The sequence below is a fragment of the Patiria miniata genome, unplaced genomic scaffold (assembly GCF_015706575.1).
Source record: "Patiria miniata isolate m_02_andy unplaced genomic scaffold, ASM1570657v1 HiC_scaffold_28, whole genome shotgun sequence".
NCBI lineage: Eukaryota > Metazoa > Echinodermata > Asteroidea > Valvatida > Asterinidae > Patiria > Patiria miniata.
Genome location: NW_024037067.1, coordinates 2,626,753 through 2,647,227, shown reverse-complemented (window position 1 = coordinate 2,647,227; position 20,475 = coordinate 2,626,753). Strand labels below are relative to the sequence as shown.

The window sequence follows — 20,475 nt, the reverse complement described above, 5'->3', positions numbered from 1 at the left end:
ACAGTACCGTCAATTCTAACACCTTCACTTGCATTTAAAAGAGAATTGTAATGTAAACAGGCCCTTCACTCAATAAAGAGAAGAATAGAAAATCTCCTGCAAACTGCTCAAATTACCGACTGATGAGACCTCAAGTCAAAATACTACGGTCGGATGTTTTAATTCTCTAATGCAAAATGAAAAGGGAACAGCTAAGAGGGGTCATTTACTCACCTCAGCCCACCCCTGACACCAACAGTTGCACTGATAGACATTAAGTGAGGATAGTTTGGCAGCTGAAGACTCTGCTCTCTCATGTAATGATGCTTGAACTCGTTCCATAAACTCCTTAGATGTCTCTGCTTGGGGCTTCAATTCACCTACTACTGGAGAACCAGCCCGGCCTGTACTACAAGGACTTGCTGCTCCAGACTTAGACTTGTGGCTATCACCGCTGGTTCTTCCAGACTTGGGAGGCGGTGGACTATTGGCACGAGATCCTCGTGTCTCAGACACAGACTTCTCAGGAGTTGGTGGGGCATTATACTCAAAGGATTTGGATTTGTCAGTGGGAAGTGGGGATGAGGATGGAGAAGTAGTCCCACGACTAAAAGAAAAAGAATATTTAGAAAAACAACATATTTATCAAATATCGTTGATTGATTTTCCAAGGACACATTTTGCTTTCCAACTCAAAGTGAGAGACTGAGCAGAGAGCATTGGCTTACCTTGATGATTTCTCTCCAGACTTGGACCGTTGCCTTCTGAGAAACCCCTTGGACAGAGCCAGCTGCTCCCCAGAAGGCTCATCAACAGATTTGCTGGATTCCCCTGACTTCCAGATGGTAGAGCTCTCTGTGCTGCACTGCTTTGGATCCTCTCCAGTTTCAAGTTTGATGAGCGATTGGCACTTCTCACAAATCCCGTTCTTCTGCATTCTGGAACTTCCACCACTTGTTGTTATGGTGATGATCTTATTGCCAAGCAACCAGGACTGTGATTGGCCACCAGCCAGGAGAAATTCTGCGACAGGGGACCTAAGGAATTGAGCCATATATAAAGAAGTACTAAATATGGAAGAAATATCACTTCAACATATTTTTTTTGGGTTTTTAATTGTTTTTTTTATCATCTTATTCCTTCTCCATGTGACAACTCACTTATTGAACTTTAAAATGTATAAGTATGCCCCAAAGTTCATAAAAGTTAGGAGCCTTACGTTTTCATCTTCGCCCAATCTGTTCAAACTGCTGAATTATCTACCCACCTCTTTGGTACTGTAGTGCAGTTGGAATGTGCATATCTAGCCATCATGTCAAGACATCCCTCAGTGAGTAATGAGTGTAACTCACTCAGTATCTCAGTACTCGCACGCTCAGATTCCTGAGTTTTCTCTTGGGATTTACCACCATCTTTCTTCGACAACCTGAAATTAAGGATGAAGTAGACATTACAATAACCATTCTGTCTTCTTCATAAAGCAATTTCATATAAAGACATTAACTTCCAAACTTTTGTTTGCGTTGTTTTTCATAACCATAATTTCTTGAAAACCTCGATCAAAAATCTCCCCCACCCTTAATCCTAACACACAATGCCTTGATGATTTGATGGTTGACTTACTGGCTAGTTTTCTCAGTCAAGCTGCTGCTTCTACGTAGTTTAACACGTCCCGGACTGTCTAATGACATCTTAGGTGAACTTGCTCTAAGCCCCTACAAACAAGATTAATAAGAAATGTTATTATAATAGACTGAATCAGAATGAATTCAAGAAGACAAATCAAAATTATGGCAAGGCCAAACAAAAAGTACAGCTGTGAACTGATCAATTCAATTTTTCATGAGAAGCTAGTGTGACTTCCTGAAACATCTGTGGTACAAATTTACAAAATCCAGCTTTGAGTCAACTTTGTAAATTCACATTCCAATTCTTTGCATTGTCATGAAAATATGAATTCACCACACTTCTCTCAGCAAGAAGATTGCAGAGTTTCAGTCTGATGTTTATTATGTTTAAATCCAAACAAACATTGCATGATAGAAGTGATTTGTAACTGACTTTAGCCATTTAAGCTCTGTAATTTGGTCAGATTGGAAAGTCATGATTGCAGATTATACAGTGTTTGATACATGTTCAAGTGAAAGCATTTTAGAATCGGACAAATTGTTTAAATGTCACTTCATGCTTACCCTTGTAATACAATTAACAAACTCTCTGCGGAATGCCAAACGGCATTTGATAAACCACATTGCAATGACGTGATGAGCCAGCGACACTACATACAATGAAAACCTGCCAAAAATCACAACAAATGTGTCATCATTATTGAAAACGTGATTACTACGATTAAACAAGGTCAGTTGCAACACAGACGGCTTTTAAAATAAGGCAAAATAAACTACAATTGTTAAACATTTATCAGAATACCAACAAGACAAATGTAACCATATGGTCTAGTATCCTGTCTTAACATCATTCAACAAAGCTGAGTTTCACCTGCACACAATAACACACATGCTTATTTAATGGAATCTAGGTTAGTACAACCAACATTTGTCCACCATTATTTGAAACAAGTGAATTGACAGAAAGACCATCATTTAGAGGGAAGAAACCAAGAGTGTTCTTTAACTTACTTGAAGGGGTTGGTATAGTGTAACGCCACAGCAAAGATGCTCATATACTGGTTCTCTACAAAACTGGTATATAGATGCGGAAACCAAATCAAACCTATCAGCATGGGAAAAAAACGAAGAAAACAAAATCATTGATTCAGTGAAAGCTGTGTTCAAAGTTGGAAGTTACATTGGTAAACCTAAACATAATAACAGCCATTTTTTACAAACTCCAAATGACTCTGCAAGTCATGAAAGTCCAACTGAGAAGGAATCATTGATAAGGGAGGAGGGACTAATAACCGGTCTTCCATCATCCATCTAATAGCTTACTTGATAGGAACTCCAAGACAGGGATGGCCATGTTAGGAGTGGCTGACATCTTAGACATCTCCAGGATGATAGAGGGCAGTATTTTGACCATTGTATTTTGCATTTCCATGACGCACAGCGTTAGCCCATCTACGCATTGTTGGGCACACTTCAGCTTCAGCCCAGCCTCCAGACATTTGATAAGGTCAACCTGAAATCCACAGATCAAAACAAATCATACACAACTGTTAGCAACACAGAAAATATCCCTGTCACCACTTTGATAGGGTATCTTAAATAATATGCAGAATAGTAGCCAGGCTTTGAAAAGGCCATTAGAGGAAGAAATTGAAGGAATATTTCCCCAAATGTCTGCAATATTTTCAGCATGGGAGGAGGTTATAAGAGAAGGGGCTAAAAATTCATGAGAACTCTTTAAAAACCAAGAAATGAAATATTTATAATCAATACATACCCTTACATTTCCAAGGACCTTCAAATTCTAAAGTCAGAGCCTTTGATTTCATACTAATTTCCATTAGCTTTATTGTTTGGGTTTTCCCCAATTACAACTACTTGGAGAAATACTAACAATTGATGTAGCCATTGCTCAGGAGGGCCATTTTGAATACATCCCTAAACTAAAATTAAGAGTTGAACACTAACAAGGCTGCCCTCACCTGTCGTCTGTTCTCAAGTTGAGTGTGGTAAGGCACTAGGGCTGTCAGAACACGATACACTCCAACATAGAAATCAGCTCTAGTGAATGTCTGCGGTGTGTGATGCAGTCGGCGAATGTGACTTTTATCATCAACCTAAGATGGCAATAAAAATATAGAGGTTACATTGTTTGGACATTAATAACTTCAGCACAAATTATATGTCAACAATGGATACATGGGTTATTTTTAAGCAGCCCAGGGGGCATGCATTCATCACTGGTTACCTATTACCCCTTTTCTTATCCAATATCAAGGCAATAAGGGCAAGTGACGGGCACCAACGTTCAGCTCACCCAGTTATACTGTTGATCTGTTTACATTTAGAACTGTATTTTGCCTTCCAACACAAGTGAAGTTTTTCCACCATCACTCAAGAACATTTAGACACTGGGGAAGTGGACAATGCTGAAGGGATGGGCAAATCATTAGGAACTATTTACGTACCATAGTGCAGAGTGTCAAACACAGCAAATCCAAGTTTGCATTGGATGCTAGGACCAGCGTTCTATTCTGCAGGGCTTTAGCCAAACTCTGTGACACCTTGTTCAGTACGTGCCAGTCTGTCTCCTGGTCACATGACAGAGAAGAAAGAGAAATCTCAAGTTGGATCAAATTTGAGATATGTACCAACATTCATTATGATTTGTGTTCTGAGGCAAATAACTTCAGGCAACTACCATATTGTGCACAATGTTACATCCTAGTTGAATCACTTTTCAATAGATTTAGGACCACTCTGTCCCATACATAATGAAAGTCAAACCCTCTACAAAATTCATAGATTTCAGTGTTTCATATTCTTCTGTTAGGCATCTGCAAGGAGAATACTCACAAGAATTGTTTATGTTAATTAGTCTTTGCAATGATTATGTAATTAAATAAAAAATGGCGTTACATATGGGACAAAAACGGGCCCTTTTCTTGGACTATTATCCATTAGTAAGGAAGGTTCAGCACTTACATATTTCAAGCAGGTCGTGATAACCTTGAAAGCATCAGCAAAGGGAATGAAGGTTGTCTTACAGAAACGTTCCACGATGGGAGGAGATGCACAAACTGAAGGTGGAGAGGTCTTACCAGTGATATCCATCTCAAGTCTACATAGAAAGAACACATCAACAACTTATAATCTGTTATTATTGTTACAAAGCACTGAAGTGGAACACATGTTACATGTAACTTTTTGTGTTTCTGGGAAGCTGTAAATGAAGTGGTTTTTGTGATTTTTGTTTTTTTGATTTGGTTTTTCTTTTGGTTTTTCAGATACCAACTTAAAACGATTCTGATTTGAGTCAAGTCTATAGTACTGACCAATTGAGTGTTTTTAATTCAATTTGGGGTGGAAGTAAATAAATAAAGTGAGATCAATGTTGACTTTAAATGAGCGCACTACCTTTACAGCTGTTGGAGGAAGCCAATTAGCAGTGAAATAAATTTGGCATTTTATATGGAAAGTAGATCGAATAATAATAATAATAATTAATTTATATTGCACAGATTCCACATTAGTGTTCAAGTGCGCAGTACATGTATACATACACAATGTCGTAAAAATCTAACTACCCAGATACAATTAAAATTCACGAGTGAAATTAAAATACCGGTACCCAAATAAACAATTAAATACACAAATATCCATTAAAATACACAATTATCCATTAAAATACACAGGTACAATGCAAGCAAAAGAAGAACTTGATGAAGATCTTGAAGAACTTGATGTAAAAACCTGTGTATACATAGTTTCTCTTGGTTTGTTTGGGTAGATAATGCCAAGAAAATGCAGACAAACACTTATAGTCCAAAAGGAATCTTGACACAGGAAAAAGAGAAGGGGTAAGATAGAAAAAATTGAGCTTGTTTATCATAGTGCTTGAAAGACTGTGGGTTATAGGATGGGAAGTAGGAATAAGAATTGGCCTCATTGCCACGGAGGGTGAGATATAATCATGTCTGTCCATATTATTACAATACAATCCTTACTTGTAATCACAGAGAACGTAGGAGCTGTATCTGATGTTTCCATCTTTGTCTGGGAGACCGATGTGATACATGCTGTCTGAACGAAGCATGAGAAGATACTCAAATACCTAGAGATATTAAGAAACAAAGAGAGCTAAGTAAGATTTGAGGCTTTGCATGGTGGAGAACTAATAAATGAAAGGTTTGCGGAAACACCGTGTGCGAATAATTTCTCAACTAGAGAAATAGTCATGCTATTTGTAATAACACAAAAAATGCTTCAAACGATTGTCCAATGATAAACATATGATAAACGATGTCACATTAAATGAAAAATATGTAGCACATGACAAATTCAATTTACATCCAAATTAACTTGGTTGTGAAACAAGGATCCCCCAAATTTTTAAGAATCATTTGCAAATGCAAAAAAAAAACACACACATTAAGAACAAATAAAAGAAACAAGGGGTTCATTTAGATTTCAGATTGAGGAAATATATGCTGTGTATGCTCTGGACAACTGTTTGACCACTTGTACTTTGATTTGTGTAGTCAATATCTACAGCTATTCTAATATATTAACCATTGGATTGACATCAGTCAATAGTCTTACAGGAGTGACTAATTGACAAACGAACACATTGAGGTCTTACCATGAGTCTGATTGTCCGAGCTGTGACTGAGTTGAATGTATGCTGGTACTGTGCCTGCATATGCTTCACTAACAGCTCAAAAGCAAGAACACAATGATTGGATGGTAGACGATACAACTTAGACTGGAATCAAGCGAAAAGAGAAAACATGTTCATCAGACTACCGGCCCTTGTGTGATGGACTAAAATGAGGAAATAGTTACAAATTAAACTTATTTCCAAAAATGCGAAGAAGTTGAGAATTAAGGGTGTCTGTATGTTTCACCAATCTAAGGCAAATAGTCAACACGGGCCAAGTTCCTGCAAGGACTATAGTTGACCAATGGTTAACTATCATCTGCCCGAACTCTGTCTAGTCGACGATGGTTGACTACGCTAGTCCACTATTTGGAACTAGACTACTGGGGTTGGTTGCTTCGCTGGTAACCAATAGCCGCGCGCATTCATAACGCTAGCAGAGAGCCAGGATCCACAAGTTTGCAATGACATTTTGACCAGCGTTTGACTAGAGACGTTCGCACGTTGCTACCAGTGCGCAGGCGTAAGGTACGTCACAAATCAACCACTAGTCGACTAATGGTCCTTGCCCGAACTTGGCCACGTATTGGGAAAATTTGTCTAATTCCATTCAACTGACCTACCTCCGTTTGCGGCTTAGCCACGCCTCTTAGACAACCCTATGGAAGTTTGTATGTTAAGATTTGTTTGTCTCAGATTTTGCGCATTCTGTGTCCATTTGTATATCATGAATTGGACAATATTTCACAAGCTGCATTTGTGCGATTCTCCCGCGATAGATTAATTCTCATATTCATCCTTCATATCAGTCCAAATCCCTCAATTTTTAACAGTATATATTTTGGAGAAATCGGGTAATGTCACACAGTAACAGCTTGAAAATGTTTGGTTTGAATTTCAACTGACCCTGAAGAGCTCCATGAGACTGAGCACAGCTGCTTTGATATCTACAAGATCTTCATCTGTCTCAGCGACTCTCTGATGCGGGACAAGATTCTTGGATGTATCAGTTGGCTCTAAGGTGATACCAAGACTTGCTTCGGTGTGCATGGGTCTCATGACAACCTAAGGTACAATTGTTGAGAAGTATAAAAATCACTCAGGATATTCATGATTCTTGTGAGATGATTATGTTGATGATGGTGATTGTGATGATGAAGGTGATAATACTGTGGTGACTGGCATTCAACAATGCCCTGAAAATTGATGTTCCGGATTTAAAGAACTACAAACCACGTTGTCTAAGGACCACACACTGCTATCATAGTCATGATGCCAATGCTCCGAACGAAAAAAACAAACAATGTTATTCTGTCATTTAATATTCTTAAGGAGTAGTTTGAAAGATGCAAAGAAATGGGCAAGACAGTTTTTGCAGAGAGGGCTATTATGGATTCTTCAGTCTGTTGCCAATTTCAGCTCTTATAGTATTTCTTTGGCCCGCCATGTATACGATTGTGATATTGAAGGTAATGATAAAAATGACAATGGTGACAAGGACAGACATGGCAATGACAACGATGTATAAAAGACGACAATGTAATGGAATTGACAACGATGATGACAGATATAACTTCAATGACAAGGTTGATGACCCTTGGGACACTGGTACCACCCACCTTCTGTATAATGTCCAGTATGTCCACACAGCGATGAGTTTGGCAAACTTGAGCCACGTCCATCAAAAGATGAACAGCAGCTTGACGGACGACAGGGTCGGGATCCTCAGAGATGTGGCCAAGCTGAGGCAAGACAACCATCTCAATCAAGTCATCCTGAAAACAAATACAAGCCAGTTACAACAATTCATGCTAAACGTACAAAAGATAATCAGACAACTTGTCAACACAGCATTGAAGCCACTTATTAGTAATTCAGGTAAGGAAAAAAAAACTTCAGTAATTGCTGGTCATGAACAAAATCATTCAGTACTGCCCCATGTCCTCTGAATATGTGCTCATAACAAGGGGCAGTCAAACAAAGAGTTGAGTAGAGTTGTTCCTTGACCCTCTCCTGCACCAAGGTTTATTTCCAGGCTCTCTGGTTTTCCTCCCTCTACCCACATGACTTTCAATTTCTGGTTTTGCTTCAAGATCAGACATGGGATGTATGGCACAGGCTAGGGTGCCTTTACATGCCTTTGCCCTGACCACGTTGTAGCTGCATCCCTAGCAATTCAGGTTCAGCTGCGAGTAAGGATGATTAGCCCCCAAATTATTATCATTATTAAACCAGTCAATGGAGGTTAATATTGTTGAGCCTTTCTTGTACCTCATACAGGTGACTTGTGGAGCTGAGAACTGATGACAAGACGCGCAGTGCTGCTTCCCTGATTGCTGTACGGTCTTCAGTTCTGAAATAACTATCCATCAATCCTTGAAGGTTCTGAATCCAATCAACTTTGGTAGGATGGATGGACTGGGCTCGGAATGACACCAATGTCAGGACGGAACTCTCCTGACAAAAACATTGCAAGGTCAGATTTAAACATCACAATAAATTCTGTCTGTAAAAATAAACTTAATAGAGTGAGAAAAAAAATTGGGGGGGGGGGAGATGTATATCACATCTTTTCATGGGTATCAAAATATTTTTCATGAAAGAAATCGGAAAACGACTTGAATTGATTCTGTGTAGGAATTGTTGAGGGCAGAGTTTGGCCAACTCATGAGAACCAAGCAGCACATCAAATGCCTGCAAAGCTCAATTGTGTAAATGTCCAAAAGTGCATCAAATGTACACAACTCATAGCATCTTTATGAGAGAAAAACAGTAATGCAAGTAGCAAAGTGGTAGACAGAGTGAGTACAGACAGGCAGAACTGATTACATATCATGGCTTACCGGTCTAATGTTAGCAAACTCCTCAACAATACCAAACAGCCTGGAAGCAGAACCACTGAATGATTTACTCTCATGAAGCAGCTCGGTTGTCGTCAACAGATCGTGAAGATCATCAGGCAAAAGCTCATGGGTAGAATAGATCTTATTTAAAAGAAACAACACATCTATCTTCAACATCAGAGGTATCTTTTAATAGAAAACAGCCTGCCATTTTTATGCAGAACTTTTAAAACCTTTTTGGCATTAGGATTAGGGCTCCCTCTCACGAAAAATAAAACATAACCAGTTACATTGCCAGTATTTTTACTGATATTAAGTTGAGCCAAATGTAAATTGAGCTGAAATGTACTAATTTTGGTTGAATATGGGCTCTAAATTCGAGGTCTGATGGGATCACTTATAATATCTCAGACTGCTTTATTTATTTTGAGGAAAACACAGGCAAATCCAAGTTACCTGTATGTTTCTGAAGAGGTCCTCAATAATGTCCAGCACAATGTCCCAAGTGACAGGCTGCATGTCCTTGCCATATTTCTTGACCAATCGCTGAAGGGAAAGAGTCACTTCATATGCTACTGTGGGATGCTTGCAACGTAAAGCCTTCAAGAAAAAAAGTGGTCAAATCCAATTTTTAGATCCATAGTGGCTATTCAGAATAACCAATGGTTTATATTTTGAATATGTTTTGACCCACCAACCCACCCCAAAATGCTGAATGACTATTCAATGTAATCTATACACTCAAGAACAACAGCCTCAAATGAAACAGATATTTGGGATCAATGCTCTCCCAGCTCAGGAGTTTTCAATGGACTATCCGGGCTTCCAGCATGCAACTTTTTAGCTGAAACAGAAGTAATTGCCAAGCACTCCAAACTTTGTACAATGTTTTTGCAGAGTCTGAAAGTGTTGTAGATCCAGAGGGGATCTAGCACATAACATGCTGCAGAACATGCTGCACTAATAATCTCCAATTCAAGCCTGTTTCACCATTGAGTGAATGCCTTTATGTTCTGGACTTTGTTGAGCTGCCGTATCGGCCTACGTGCGTTGTACAAAAAAAAACGATCATTACCAATTTGTATTAAAATCTACCTTAATGTTTATGCTAAACCCAACCTCTTCCCAAGATGCTGAAAGGGTCACTCACACGTTCCCCCCACCAATCTATCGTTTGAAGTAGGTGGACAATCGAGACACGGAGGTCGACTATGGAAACAAGGTTCACCAATGAAAACTAAACAGCACAAACATGACAGACATGACAGACAATCTTGAAGAGGCCGCCGCCTTCTTCTTTCTTTTTTTTCTATTACTTTAATTGAAAATTGAATTTTGATTTTCAGTTATTTCTTTTTACCCACCTACCCACTATTTCAAAGATGAAACAAATGAAGATTGATTATTCCGAATGGCCCCTTAGGGACTGGTGATAAACTGCCCCTCTTAATAGAATGCCTCACCCCTCCCCTGCTTGTCAATACCTTACCTTCTCCCCTGCTAGTCAATACCTTACCCCCTCCCCTGCTAGTCAATGCCTCACCCCTCCCCTGCTAGTCAATGCCTCAACCCCTTCCCTGCTAGTCAATGCCTCACCCCTCCCCTGCTAGTCAATACCTTACCCCCTCCCCTGCTAGTCAATACTTTACCCCCTCCCCTGCTAGTCAATACCTTACTCCCTCCCCTGCTAGTCAATACCTCACCCCTCCCCTGCTAGTCAATACCTCATCCCTCCCATGCTAGTCAATACTTAACCTCCTCCCCTGCTAGTCAATGCCTCACCCCCTCCTCTGCTAGTCAATGCCTCACCCCCTCCCCTGCTAGTCAATGCCTTACCCCCTCCCCTGCTAATCAATGCCTCACCCCTTCCCTGCTAGTCAATGCCTCACCCCTCCCCTGCTAGTCAATACCTCATCCCTCCCATGCTAGTCAATACTTAACCTCCTCCCCTGCTAGTCAATGCCTCACCCCCCCCTGCTAGTCAATGCCTCACCCCTTCCCTGCTAGTCAATGCCTCACCCCTTCCCTGCTAGTCAATGCCTCACCCCCTCCCCTGCTAGTCAATGCCTCACCCCCCCCCCCCCCCCCCCCGCTAGTCAATGCCTCACCCCTTCCCTGCTAGTCAATGCCTCACCCCTCCCCTGCTAGTCAATGCCTCACCCCTTCCCTGCTAGTCAATGCCTCACCCCCCCCCCCCCCGCTAGTCAATGCCTCACCCCTTCCCATGCTAGTCAATACTTAACCTCCTCCCCTGCTAGTCAATGCCTCACCCCCTCCCTGCTAGTCAATGCCTCACCCCTTCCCTGCTAGTCAATACTTAACCTCCTCCCCTGCTAGTCAATGCCTCACCCCTTCCCTGCTAGTCAATGCCTCACCCCCCCCCCCCCCCCGCTAGTCAATGCCTCACCCCTTCCCCCGCTAGTCAATGCCTCACCCCCCCCCCGCTAGTCAATGCCTCACCCCCCCCCTGCTAGTCAATGCCTCACCCCTTCCCATGCTAGTCAATACTTAACCTCCTCCCCTGCTAGTCAATGCCTCACCCCCTCCCTGCTAGTCAATGCCTCACCCCTTCCCTGCTAGTCAATGCATCACCCCCCCCCCCCCCCGCTAGTCAATGCCTCACCCCTTCCCTGCTAGTCAATGCCTCACCCCCCCCCCCCCCCCCCCCGAAAGTCAATGCCTCACCCCCCCCCTGCTAGTCAATGCCTCACCCCTTCCCTGCTAGTCAATGCCTCACCCCCCCCCCCCCCGCTAGTCAATGCCTCACCCCTTCCCTGCTAGTCAATGCCTCATCCCTCCCATGCTAGTCAATACCTTACCCCTCCCATGCTAGTCAATACCTTACCCCCTCCCCTGCTAGTCAATGCCTCACCCCTCCCCTGCTAGCCAATATCTAACCTCCTCCCCTGCTAGTCAATGTGATTGTTACCTTCAGGAATGATGGTAGGACAGAGGTGAAGTTGTGTTTGAGTGACTGCACTCTCATTGATCCCCAACGTGCCATACCAACGTAGAACACTGCTCCTCTGAGTAGAATTACATCGCCTTGGTTCTGCCTGTAGTCAGGAGATGGAAGTCTTAGGTTTGAAATGCAAATGATGACAAGTTAGACTACTCACAGAATGAGCCAAAAACAAGAAATCACACATTACTTCTCAAGAACAGATTATCCAGAATCCATGCCTAGAAAGACAGATTTACAGATAAGACAGACAAGTGATCCGCATATTGCATGTGTTGCAGTTGTGCATTTTAAATAGATGATCTTTGACCTCCACTTTCTGAAGACTTGTGATGAACCCCCACCCAAGGATTACTCCATCTCAAGTTGCTTGTAAATCCATCAAATTCTATAGCAGATTTGAACAATAATCTCTAATGACCCATACATGACCTTTGACATAAAAATGTGTGCACAGGAATGGCTCCCAGCATAGATGACATATTTCGAGTTCCGTTTGTGAAAATACATTAAGAACTTAGATGAACAAGCTGTATCTCACCCATTCTCCATGATACTACACATTGTATAGATTGCACTGTGACCTAGATGAGTTCCGAACAGATTTCGCATCAACTGTAAAACAAAAACAAATTTATCAAAATGTCATGTTTTGGTGCGATAGCACTGAGTATCTCTTCATTTTAGCAACTGAAACAATAGCAGAATCTGGCAACCAGAATTAGAAGCTGTTACTGCATTGGTGTCTCGCTCACGCGCATACTGCATGTGTTTTTTAAAGACAAGGCCTGCGTGCATATTGGTATTCTATTGGGTCCCAGGAGCCTGAAGTGCATGCATACTACCTTAGTGCGACTAGCATGAGCCTGGTGCCACTGCACAAAATGGCTGCTGCAGAATAGTCTACAGATAACCTTGATGTGTGCGCCCGAAAAATGTCCTTGTCTTTAATCTCCACGATCCCAATTTAGAATTTCCCTTCTTGAAAAATGTCAATGGTTTTTAAAACTATAGTTGTACAATAAAAGCACACCTTCCAACTGGCCTGAGCAAATTCCTGCACTCCAACCGTCCTACACAGTGCTGTCACAAAGTTGTAGAGTGCATCTGTAGGTAGACAGCTATAACAAACCACAGCTTCCAAGACCTTCAAAGACTGCTCAATGTCATATTCACGACCTGTACGACTACACACTGTACACGTATGCCTTGAGAGACAAAATGAGAATGTCTTGTTATGGCTTCAAACTAAAGTCAAGTACATACAACTGCTGCTGTTGTCATACTGCATCTTAATTCATGGAGCTATCAAGCAGATATTTTTCTTGACAAAAGAAGTATAAGTTAGTTGAAGGCCAGCGAATTACAAAAGTAACACTTTCGCTGGTGACCTGTTTGGTTTTTCAGCAAAGCACGTTTGAGCCCAGCTAAGCACGTTTGAGCTCAGCTAAGCATGTTTGAGCCCAGCTAAGCACGTTTGAGCCCTGCTAAGCATGTTTGAGCCCAGCTAAGCATGTTTGAGCCCAGCTAAGCATGTTTGAGCCCAGCTAAGCATGTTTGAGCCTGGCTAATTCTGGGGCTTTGCAGCTCAACTAGAGTCTTCTAAAAGAGAATCCAATTGAGACATACCTTACAAGTCCAGACACAATGTGGTCATCAAGGTAACAGGAGTTGAACTTGAAGACATTGACAAGAAGACCTAAAAACTCAGCAGTCCTGGTGGGTAAGAATATAATAGTTCCGTTTGTTTGCATAAAAAAAATGCTTCAACAGACCGTGGATTATTTTTTGGGGGTGGGGGTGGGGGGAGGGGGTGTTAGTCTATGGAATATCCCCTTGCAGGGCAAGGGTCTATGATATGCGAGCAGATTCAATGATTAATTATGTAAAACAAGACAGTGTCTTGACCATGAGATTCTGACAATTCAGTGGGCCCCTTCTTTCTCGGGTCTTCAGAAACCCGTTGTTTTACAGAAACATGGCATTCAAGTTTACCAATCAACAGCTTAGTCCATATTTCTGATCGAAATGATGTCACAGTTTCTAAAGTCTGATTACGACTGGCTAGCGCACGAGGTTGCATAAAATTTGCATGTTATGATATATCAAACTTGCAACCGTGGCTCTGCACACGTGAATGTCTGATCCTCAGACAAGAGGGTGGGGGGGGGGGGGTGTTGATTTACTAGCTCCGTAAATTCGGTCAGGTTTCCAATTTATTACTCAAGCATTACTTCCCAAGTTACAGAGACACAAATGCATCACATTGTGTAGGACTTACATGCCATAACTGATAACATCAGGCATCCAGGCCAATAGGAATGGTCCCATGTCCTCCTCAAAGTGAAGCAGGTTTTTACCATTGGCGCTGAGTGACTTCAAGACATCCAATCTAAATTGGTGATCACAAACACTGATTCAGGAAACCCTGTAAATTCATTCAATACAATGTTTGCCCTACCCAAATCCCCGTACACATACATGTATCATCATCCTACACTGTCCCTCTATCTTCACTCAATAAAGGTGTGAGCTGTACTCTTGTTGTAGTAAGTGGTACCTTTGAGGCAGATCTTCAAAGATTGAGTGCTTCTTGATAACCTCGAAGAATACTGCCCTCATGAGCTCAAGCCTTTCATTCTATAAATTTGAGACAAGAAAGTAACAAAAGAAAGAAGTATTTACTCATTTTATTTGTTTATTACTATTTATTATAATTATTTATCTATTTCTGGTAATGAACCAAAGATTCCTCATACATGTATGCACTCCAGGCACTGTAGCTTGCATACCTGAAGAACCATGTAGAGAGGAGACAGTGAGAAGAAATTAGAGTTTTAGAGGTGGGAGGAAAACACCAGATGAATATTCAGGGGAGAACCCACCGAACCAGGTAGGGACTGAAAACCCAATCCACATGTGGACCATGACAGGATTCGAACCCCGTCACAGCGATGGAAGGCGAGGAAAGGTACTGCTACGCCAACCTGACTCCCAAATGAGATCATTTGTTTTTAAACTGACGGAAAGACTAACGTAGTTGATGCCTTTAATCCCATTTAGGATTAAAAGAAAATGCAAATATGCACTCTGTCATAAATCAATGCTACTTCAGTGTTATTTGATTTTTGTTGGCACAAGGCAAGGAAAATATTGATTTTGTGCTCACCTGACCAACAATGATACATTTCATAAATGTCAACATGAGGTGTCTGTGTTCCATTGGAACCTGAGGCTCCAGGAAATCTGCTGTTGCTGCCCACAGAGCTTCAATCCCATTCTGATAATGGAAAAAACACATAAATTAATTTAAATGGCCACAATATTCAATACAGGATTTAAAAAAACCACAAATTTGCATTTATCTTACCGTTCAAATGTACAAATTGGTTAATCTGGATCACCAAACTTGGTGTATGACGTCATAGAAAATTCTGGACAGAATGTCTATGTTAAACTGGCCTTCCATACAGTAAGGTATGACAAGCAAAAAAAAACACAATTTTGGAAAGTCAATTCAATAACATTGATTTTGAACTGTGCTGTTTAATTAAAGGGTCCAAAAAAAGAATGGTTTCGAAAACTCAGAGACAACTCACATCTTCCAGTCTTTTGGTCGTCACCAATTCACATAGATCTCTTACTGCTTTGACCCTTTGACTGAACGGACTCTCCCTGTGAATCTCCTAAAAAATAAAATAAAAAAAGCCCACCACAGCAATGTCAAAACTGATGTCGCAAATTTTCAAATCCATGAAAATAAAACATCAAACTTCTTTTGGGTCAATTCTGGTTCGTTTAGAACACAAAAGATGAAAGACACACCTTGAGTAGAGCTGGAGTAATGAGGAACTCCTCAAATCTGGACTCGGTTGCTACATTGGGAATGTTAGCACTTTCCTTCCTGCGGAAGATGCTGGTAATCCTCTGCTTGAAGCTTTCTTTGGAAGCTGGCCGAGCCATTGTGAAGTTTAACACACAGGCTCACAAAAGACTGAACAACAAATTAAGGATACACAAATTATGCACAGCAATGAATTAAAAAATTGTGACTCGAGTCGGACTCGAGTTGAGTAATTGACTTGAGTCATTACAACTCTGCCTAGACCAGCCAACTTGTCCCATTATGCCAGGGTTTGTTTGAAAGGATTGAAGCTTTTTAAACAAATATGTATAATTTTTTGTTCAAATTTGTTGTTCAGATTTGTTCATTGTTTGTTCAAATTTGCTGTTCTCATCAAATCAAATTTACAACCATTTTTGCAGAATTCTGCCCGAAATCTGCCAAAAAAAAATCCATTCTTTCAAATTTTCTGTCAAACTCGTTTTTTTTTACAAAATTCTGACAAAGTTAGCCGAAAATGGGCTAAAACGGTCACCTTGGTACACATGCACCATTACATGTACATGTATACACACATATTGCACATCATGATTCAATCCGCGGGATACGGTGTGGTATGATACGTCCGGGAATTCGACTATGAATATGCATGTATTTGGGGTAATTATGCAACATATAATGCGCGCTACATACATCAGGCAACAGATGTGCGCGCATTACACAACCAATAGCAAGTACCCTAGACGTTGTTCTGACAGGTTCGTGGGTGACATTGGTTGGTCGTGATAGCGCCCTCTCGCGGTGGCCGTTTATAGCACGGTGGCCGGTTATCGGCGTAGCAAACAAGATCAACGTCTAGCCCCTAGACTAAGCATTCATTCTATGGTCCCCGTATCCTGAGTGCGATTCCATTACGGCGCGATGCATCGATAATGATAATGAGTAGACTGGATCACGTTTGTAAATACATGTTCATTTCGAACGATAATAGGGAGTCGGGAACTAGGGCAGATTTTATGGACGGAAACCGGTTCAAGCTACATGTACTTCCCGACTCCCTTTCATCGTTCAAAATGCATTTGTGTTTACTAACGTGATCCAGCATGTCCAGTCTGCTCATTATCATAATTGATGCATCGCGCCTGCTCGGTTGCATCGCATGCTCTCGGTAACGGAATTGCACTCGGGATACGGGGACCATCGAATGAACGCTGGGCATGAGGACCACATCGTAATTCAAACACAAGTCGGAAATTTAACGTGTTCACGGTCGCGAGGGGAGCTCTCGGAATTGAACATGAAATTTCACTTTTCATCCGGATCGTAAGTAAACTTCAGTACAACCATCTTAATTATCGATGTCCACTTGGACCTCAGGTGGCGTATCTAGTAATTTGGAGGCCGTTTTGCGGGTAAAATCTGATGTTTTTGTTGGGCAATGTTGGGTTTTTGGGTCAATGACAGAATTGTGTTGTTCGGCATATAACCATTAGCTTGGACCCCACTATCGCCAAACCATGTCCGAATGTTAAAAAGGCGATAAGTTGAGTCCAAGTTACTCGGACTAGTAATTTGTCATGTTTGTAGGCCATTTTAAGGGTGAAATCTGATGTTTTTGTTGGGCAATGTTGGGTTTTTGGGTCAATGACAGAATCGTGTTGCTCAGCATATATGGATTTGAGCACAACTATAGAATACAGGGCCACTCCACTCTACATCCGCACCTCCATATGAATGCGTGGAGCCGTGGAGCCGCAGTCGCCCTACCTCTGAGAATTGCGCCCTCTACCGGCGCGTGACTCTGCGACTCCAAGGCTCCGTGCTCCATGGCTCCAAGGCTTCGCGTCTCCCCTGTAGTCCTAGGATCATTCATATTGATATCCTACCGCTGAGATTTGCGCCCTCTACCGGCACGCGACTCCGCAACTCCGCGCCTCCAAGGCTCCAAGCCTCCATTAATATGGATATCGATGCTTCGTTCTCAAACAAAATGTAGTCCTAGGATCATTCATATGGATATCCCACCGCCGAGAATTGCACCCTCTACTGGCGCACGACTCAGCGACTCCGCGCCTCCCCAGCTCCGCGGCTCCGAGCCTCCATTAATATTGATATCGATGCTTCGTTCTCAAAAAAATGTAGTCCTTGGATCATTCATATGGATATCCCACCGCCGAGAATTGCGCCCTCTACCGGCGCGCGACTCCGCGCCTCCAAGGCTTCTTGGCTCCGAGCCTCCAGACAGTGCCCCGTCACAAGCATGCCCTATCTTCCTTGAGAAAACAAGTGCATTCGCTGTACTAAGCACTTTTTGCGCGTCTGCATATTATTGTACTTTATGCCCACTGACCCCAGTCTCGATCCAAGGCTCCAAGTACATAAAAAAAACCTTGCTTTCACGTGGCCCTGCATTTTATAGTTACTCCCGGATTTGCTTGGACCCATCACCAGACCATGTCCGAATGCTAAAACTAGTAAAAAGGCAATAGGCTAAGTTGGGTCCAAGTAGTTACTCGGACTACATTTTTGCAGTGACTGACCTTCATTGAGATGATATGTGAAGAAAAAAAGCAGCGTCAGGTTGCAACATTCGGTAATCCTAGCTGGAGTTACCCAACCCTAAATTTTATCATTATATGTTGTCATTTAGGGCTGGAGGACACTTTTCACGTAAACCAGCAGCGTTGGCAGGTCCCAAAAAAAATTGCGAAAAATGTTCAATTTTGTCCCCGTTACACACTAATTGCAACTGCAACTCACCCCAAATGGAATAACCATTACACAGGTCCTTGAAGTAAAAAACGATCCACGATGAAGATTCAGCCTACAATTGCAGTGAAAAAAGGAGGAATAACCTCTAAGGCCAAAAAAAAAAGTCTCCGGTTTCTGGTATGCGCGCGCGTCGCCGTAGCCATGCGCGTCGGCAAAATGAAAAAGTTTTTTTTTCAATGAAAGATGATGTCTCAAAACCGCCAAACTCACTGGTTTGACTGGAATCCTGCTTCTGCACAATTTTAACGTGTTTTTAGATGGGGTTATGATCGAGAATAAGCTTTATGTGGCCTCTCTGGACTCCCATATATTTGCACTAAGTTTAGTCGGGCACCATTTGCAATCATCAGCCGACATTTGAAGCAAAAAAGTCAGGTAAAAAAACAAAAAAAGCCGCGTCGCCGCACCACTTTTTGGACAAGCTCCATACCAGAAACCGGAGACTTATTTTTTTTGGCCTAACCTGACAACCTTGCAGGCATGGCGAGGACTGCAATTGGTTTGTGCACAAAAGAAAAATTGTGTACAATGAATGGCGGTCGATTACCATGCACAGCGCGCTGGTACTAGTCGTTTTTGCCGGCTGCGCTGGCTGTTGGCACATGACGTCACGCGGAAGCGTAACACCCGATGACTGTTTCTTGGAACTAATATGAAGTTTACCACTCGCATCACAGCGGCGGTACTGGAACGGCAACCGATAGTGCATGAAACAGTCATCGGGTGTTACCCTCTATTAAGAGGGTGAGTGTATTTTTAAAGCATAAATGAACTGGGTCTGAAGTCGCAATGTGGAAATCACTTTCAAAATTTCGCCGACTCAGGTTCCAAGATGGCGGCTGTGTGGCCTATGTTTACGGAGGCAGTCCAGTAAACTGGCCACATTTATGGGTCTAGGGTAACTCCAGCTATCTCTTTACCGTTTTTTGGGGGGTCTTTTTGTCCTCGTGTGGGTATGTGCACTATGCTACTGTGACGCCGTCACCAAAGTATGGCAAATCGGTGGAGCGTTTGTATGGAGGGGTACCAGTAATTCAACGCTCCACTCAGTATAGCCCCATAAATGTGGCCTATTTACTGGACTGCCTCCGTAAACATAGGCCACACAGCCACATGTACAAAAACTTGTCGACTTTGCCAAATTTTGATTTTCACATTTAGGCTTACTTTGTAGGTTTTTTTTGTTTTAGAAGCATTCTCACCCTCTATATAGGTAGCTGGAGTTACCCAGCCCTGAGTTTTATCATTGAGTTGTCATCTAGGGCTGGAGCGAGTTTTTCTCGAAAACGATAGTATAGGCAAAAAAATTTGGAAAATGTTCAATTTTGTCCCCGTTACACACTAATTGCAACTGCAACTCACCCCAAACTTGCCTGGAATAACCATTACACAGGTCCTTGAAGTAAAAAACGATCCACGATGAAGATTCAGCCTACAATTGCAGTGAAAACAGGAGGAATAACCGCTAACCTGACAACCTTTCAGGCATGGCCAGGACCGCAATTGGTTTGTGCACAAAAAAAAAATGTGTACAATGAATGGCGGTCGATTAATAGGCACAGAGAGCGATCGCTGTCAACTACTCGGTTTGCTGGCTGCGCTGGCTGTTGGCGCATGACGTCACGCGGAAGCGTAACGCCCGATGACTGTTTCATGCACTATTGGTTGCGGTTCCAGTACCAAAGCTGTGATGCGAGTGGTAAACCTCATATTAGTGCATGAAACAGTCAACGGGTGTTACGCTTCCGCGTGACGTCATGCGCCAACAGCCAGCGCAGCCAGTAAAA

The 20,475-nt window shown here is 42.1% G+C and overlaps 1 protein-coding gene across 1 annotated transcript in view; it reads right to left on the bottom strand.

Annotated features, from left to right (window-relative positions):
* The window catches only part of LOC119735005 (tuberin-like), a 35,150-nt gene that overhangs the window by 13,694 nt on the left and 981 nt on the right, over positions 1-20,475 (bottom strand). Inside the window, 26 exon segments of the mRNA XM_038208681.1 lie at positions 214-586; positions 708-1,016; positions 1,247-1,405; positions 1,603-1,694; positions 2,172-2,274; positions 2,619-2,712; positions 2,931-3,120; positions 3,590-3,724; positions 4,076-4,198; positions 4,593-4,728; positions 5,615-5,721; positions 6,250-6,372; positions 7,174-7,332; positions 7,887-8,042; positions 8,539-8,724; positions 9,111-9,251; positions 9,567-9,710; positions 12,040-12,166; positions 12,614-12,687; positions 13,106-13,280; positions 13,702-13,788; positions 14,354-14,464; positions 14,633-14,712; positions 15,242-15,352; positions 15,672-15,758; positions 15,898-16,066. Of these exon segments, the coding sequence (XP_038064609.1) occupies positions 214-586; positions 708-1,016; positions 1,247-1,405; positions 1,603-1,694; positions 2,172-2,274; positions 2,619-2,712; positions 2,931-3,120; positions 3,590-3,724; positions 4,076-4,198; positions 4,593-4,728; positions 5,615-5,721; positions 6,250-6,372; positions 7,174-7,332; positions 7,887-8,042; positions 8,539-8,724; positions 9,111-9,251; positions 9,567-9,710; positions 12,040-12,166; positions 12,614-12,687; positions 13,106-13,280; positions 13,702-13,788; positions 14,354-14,464; positions 14,633-14,712; positions 15,242-15,352; positions 15,672-15,758; positions 15,898-16,035 (3,720 nt within the window). The 5' untranslated portion in view covers positions 16,036-16,066.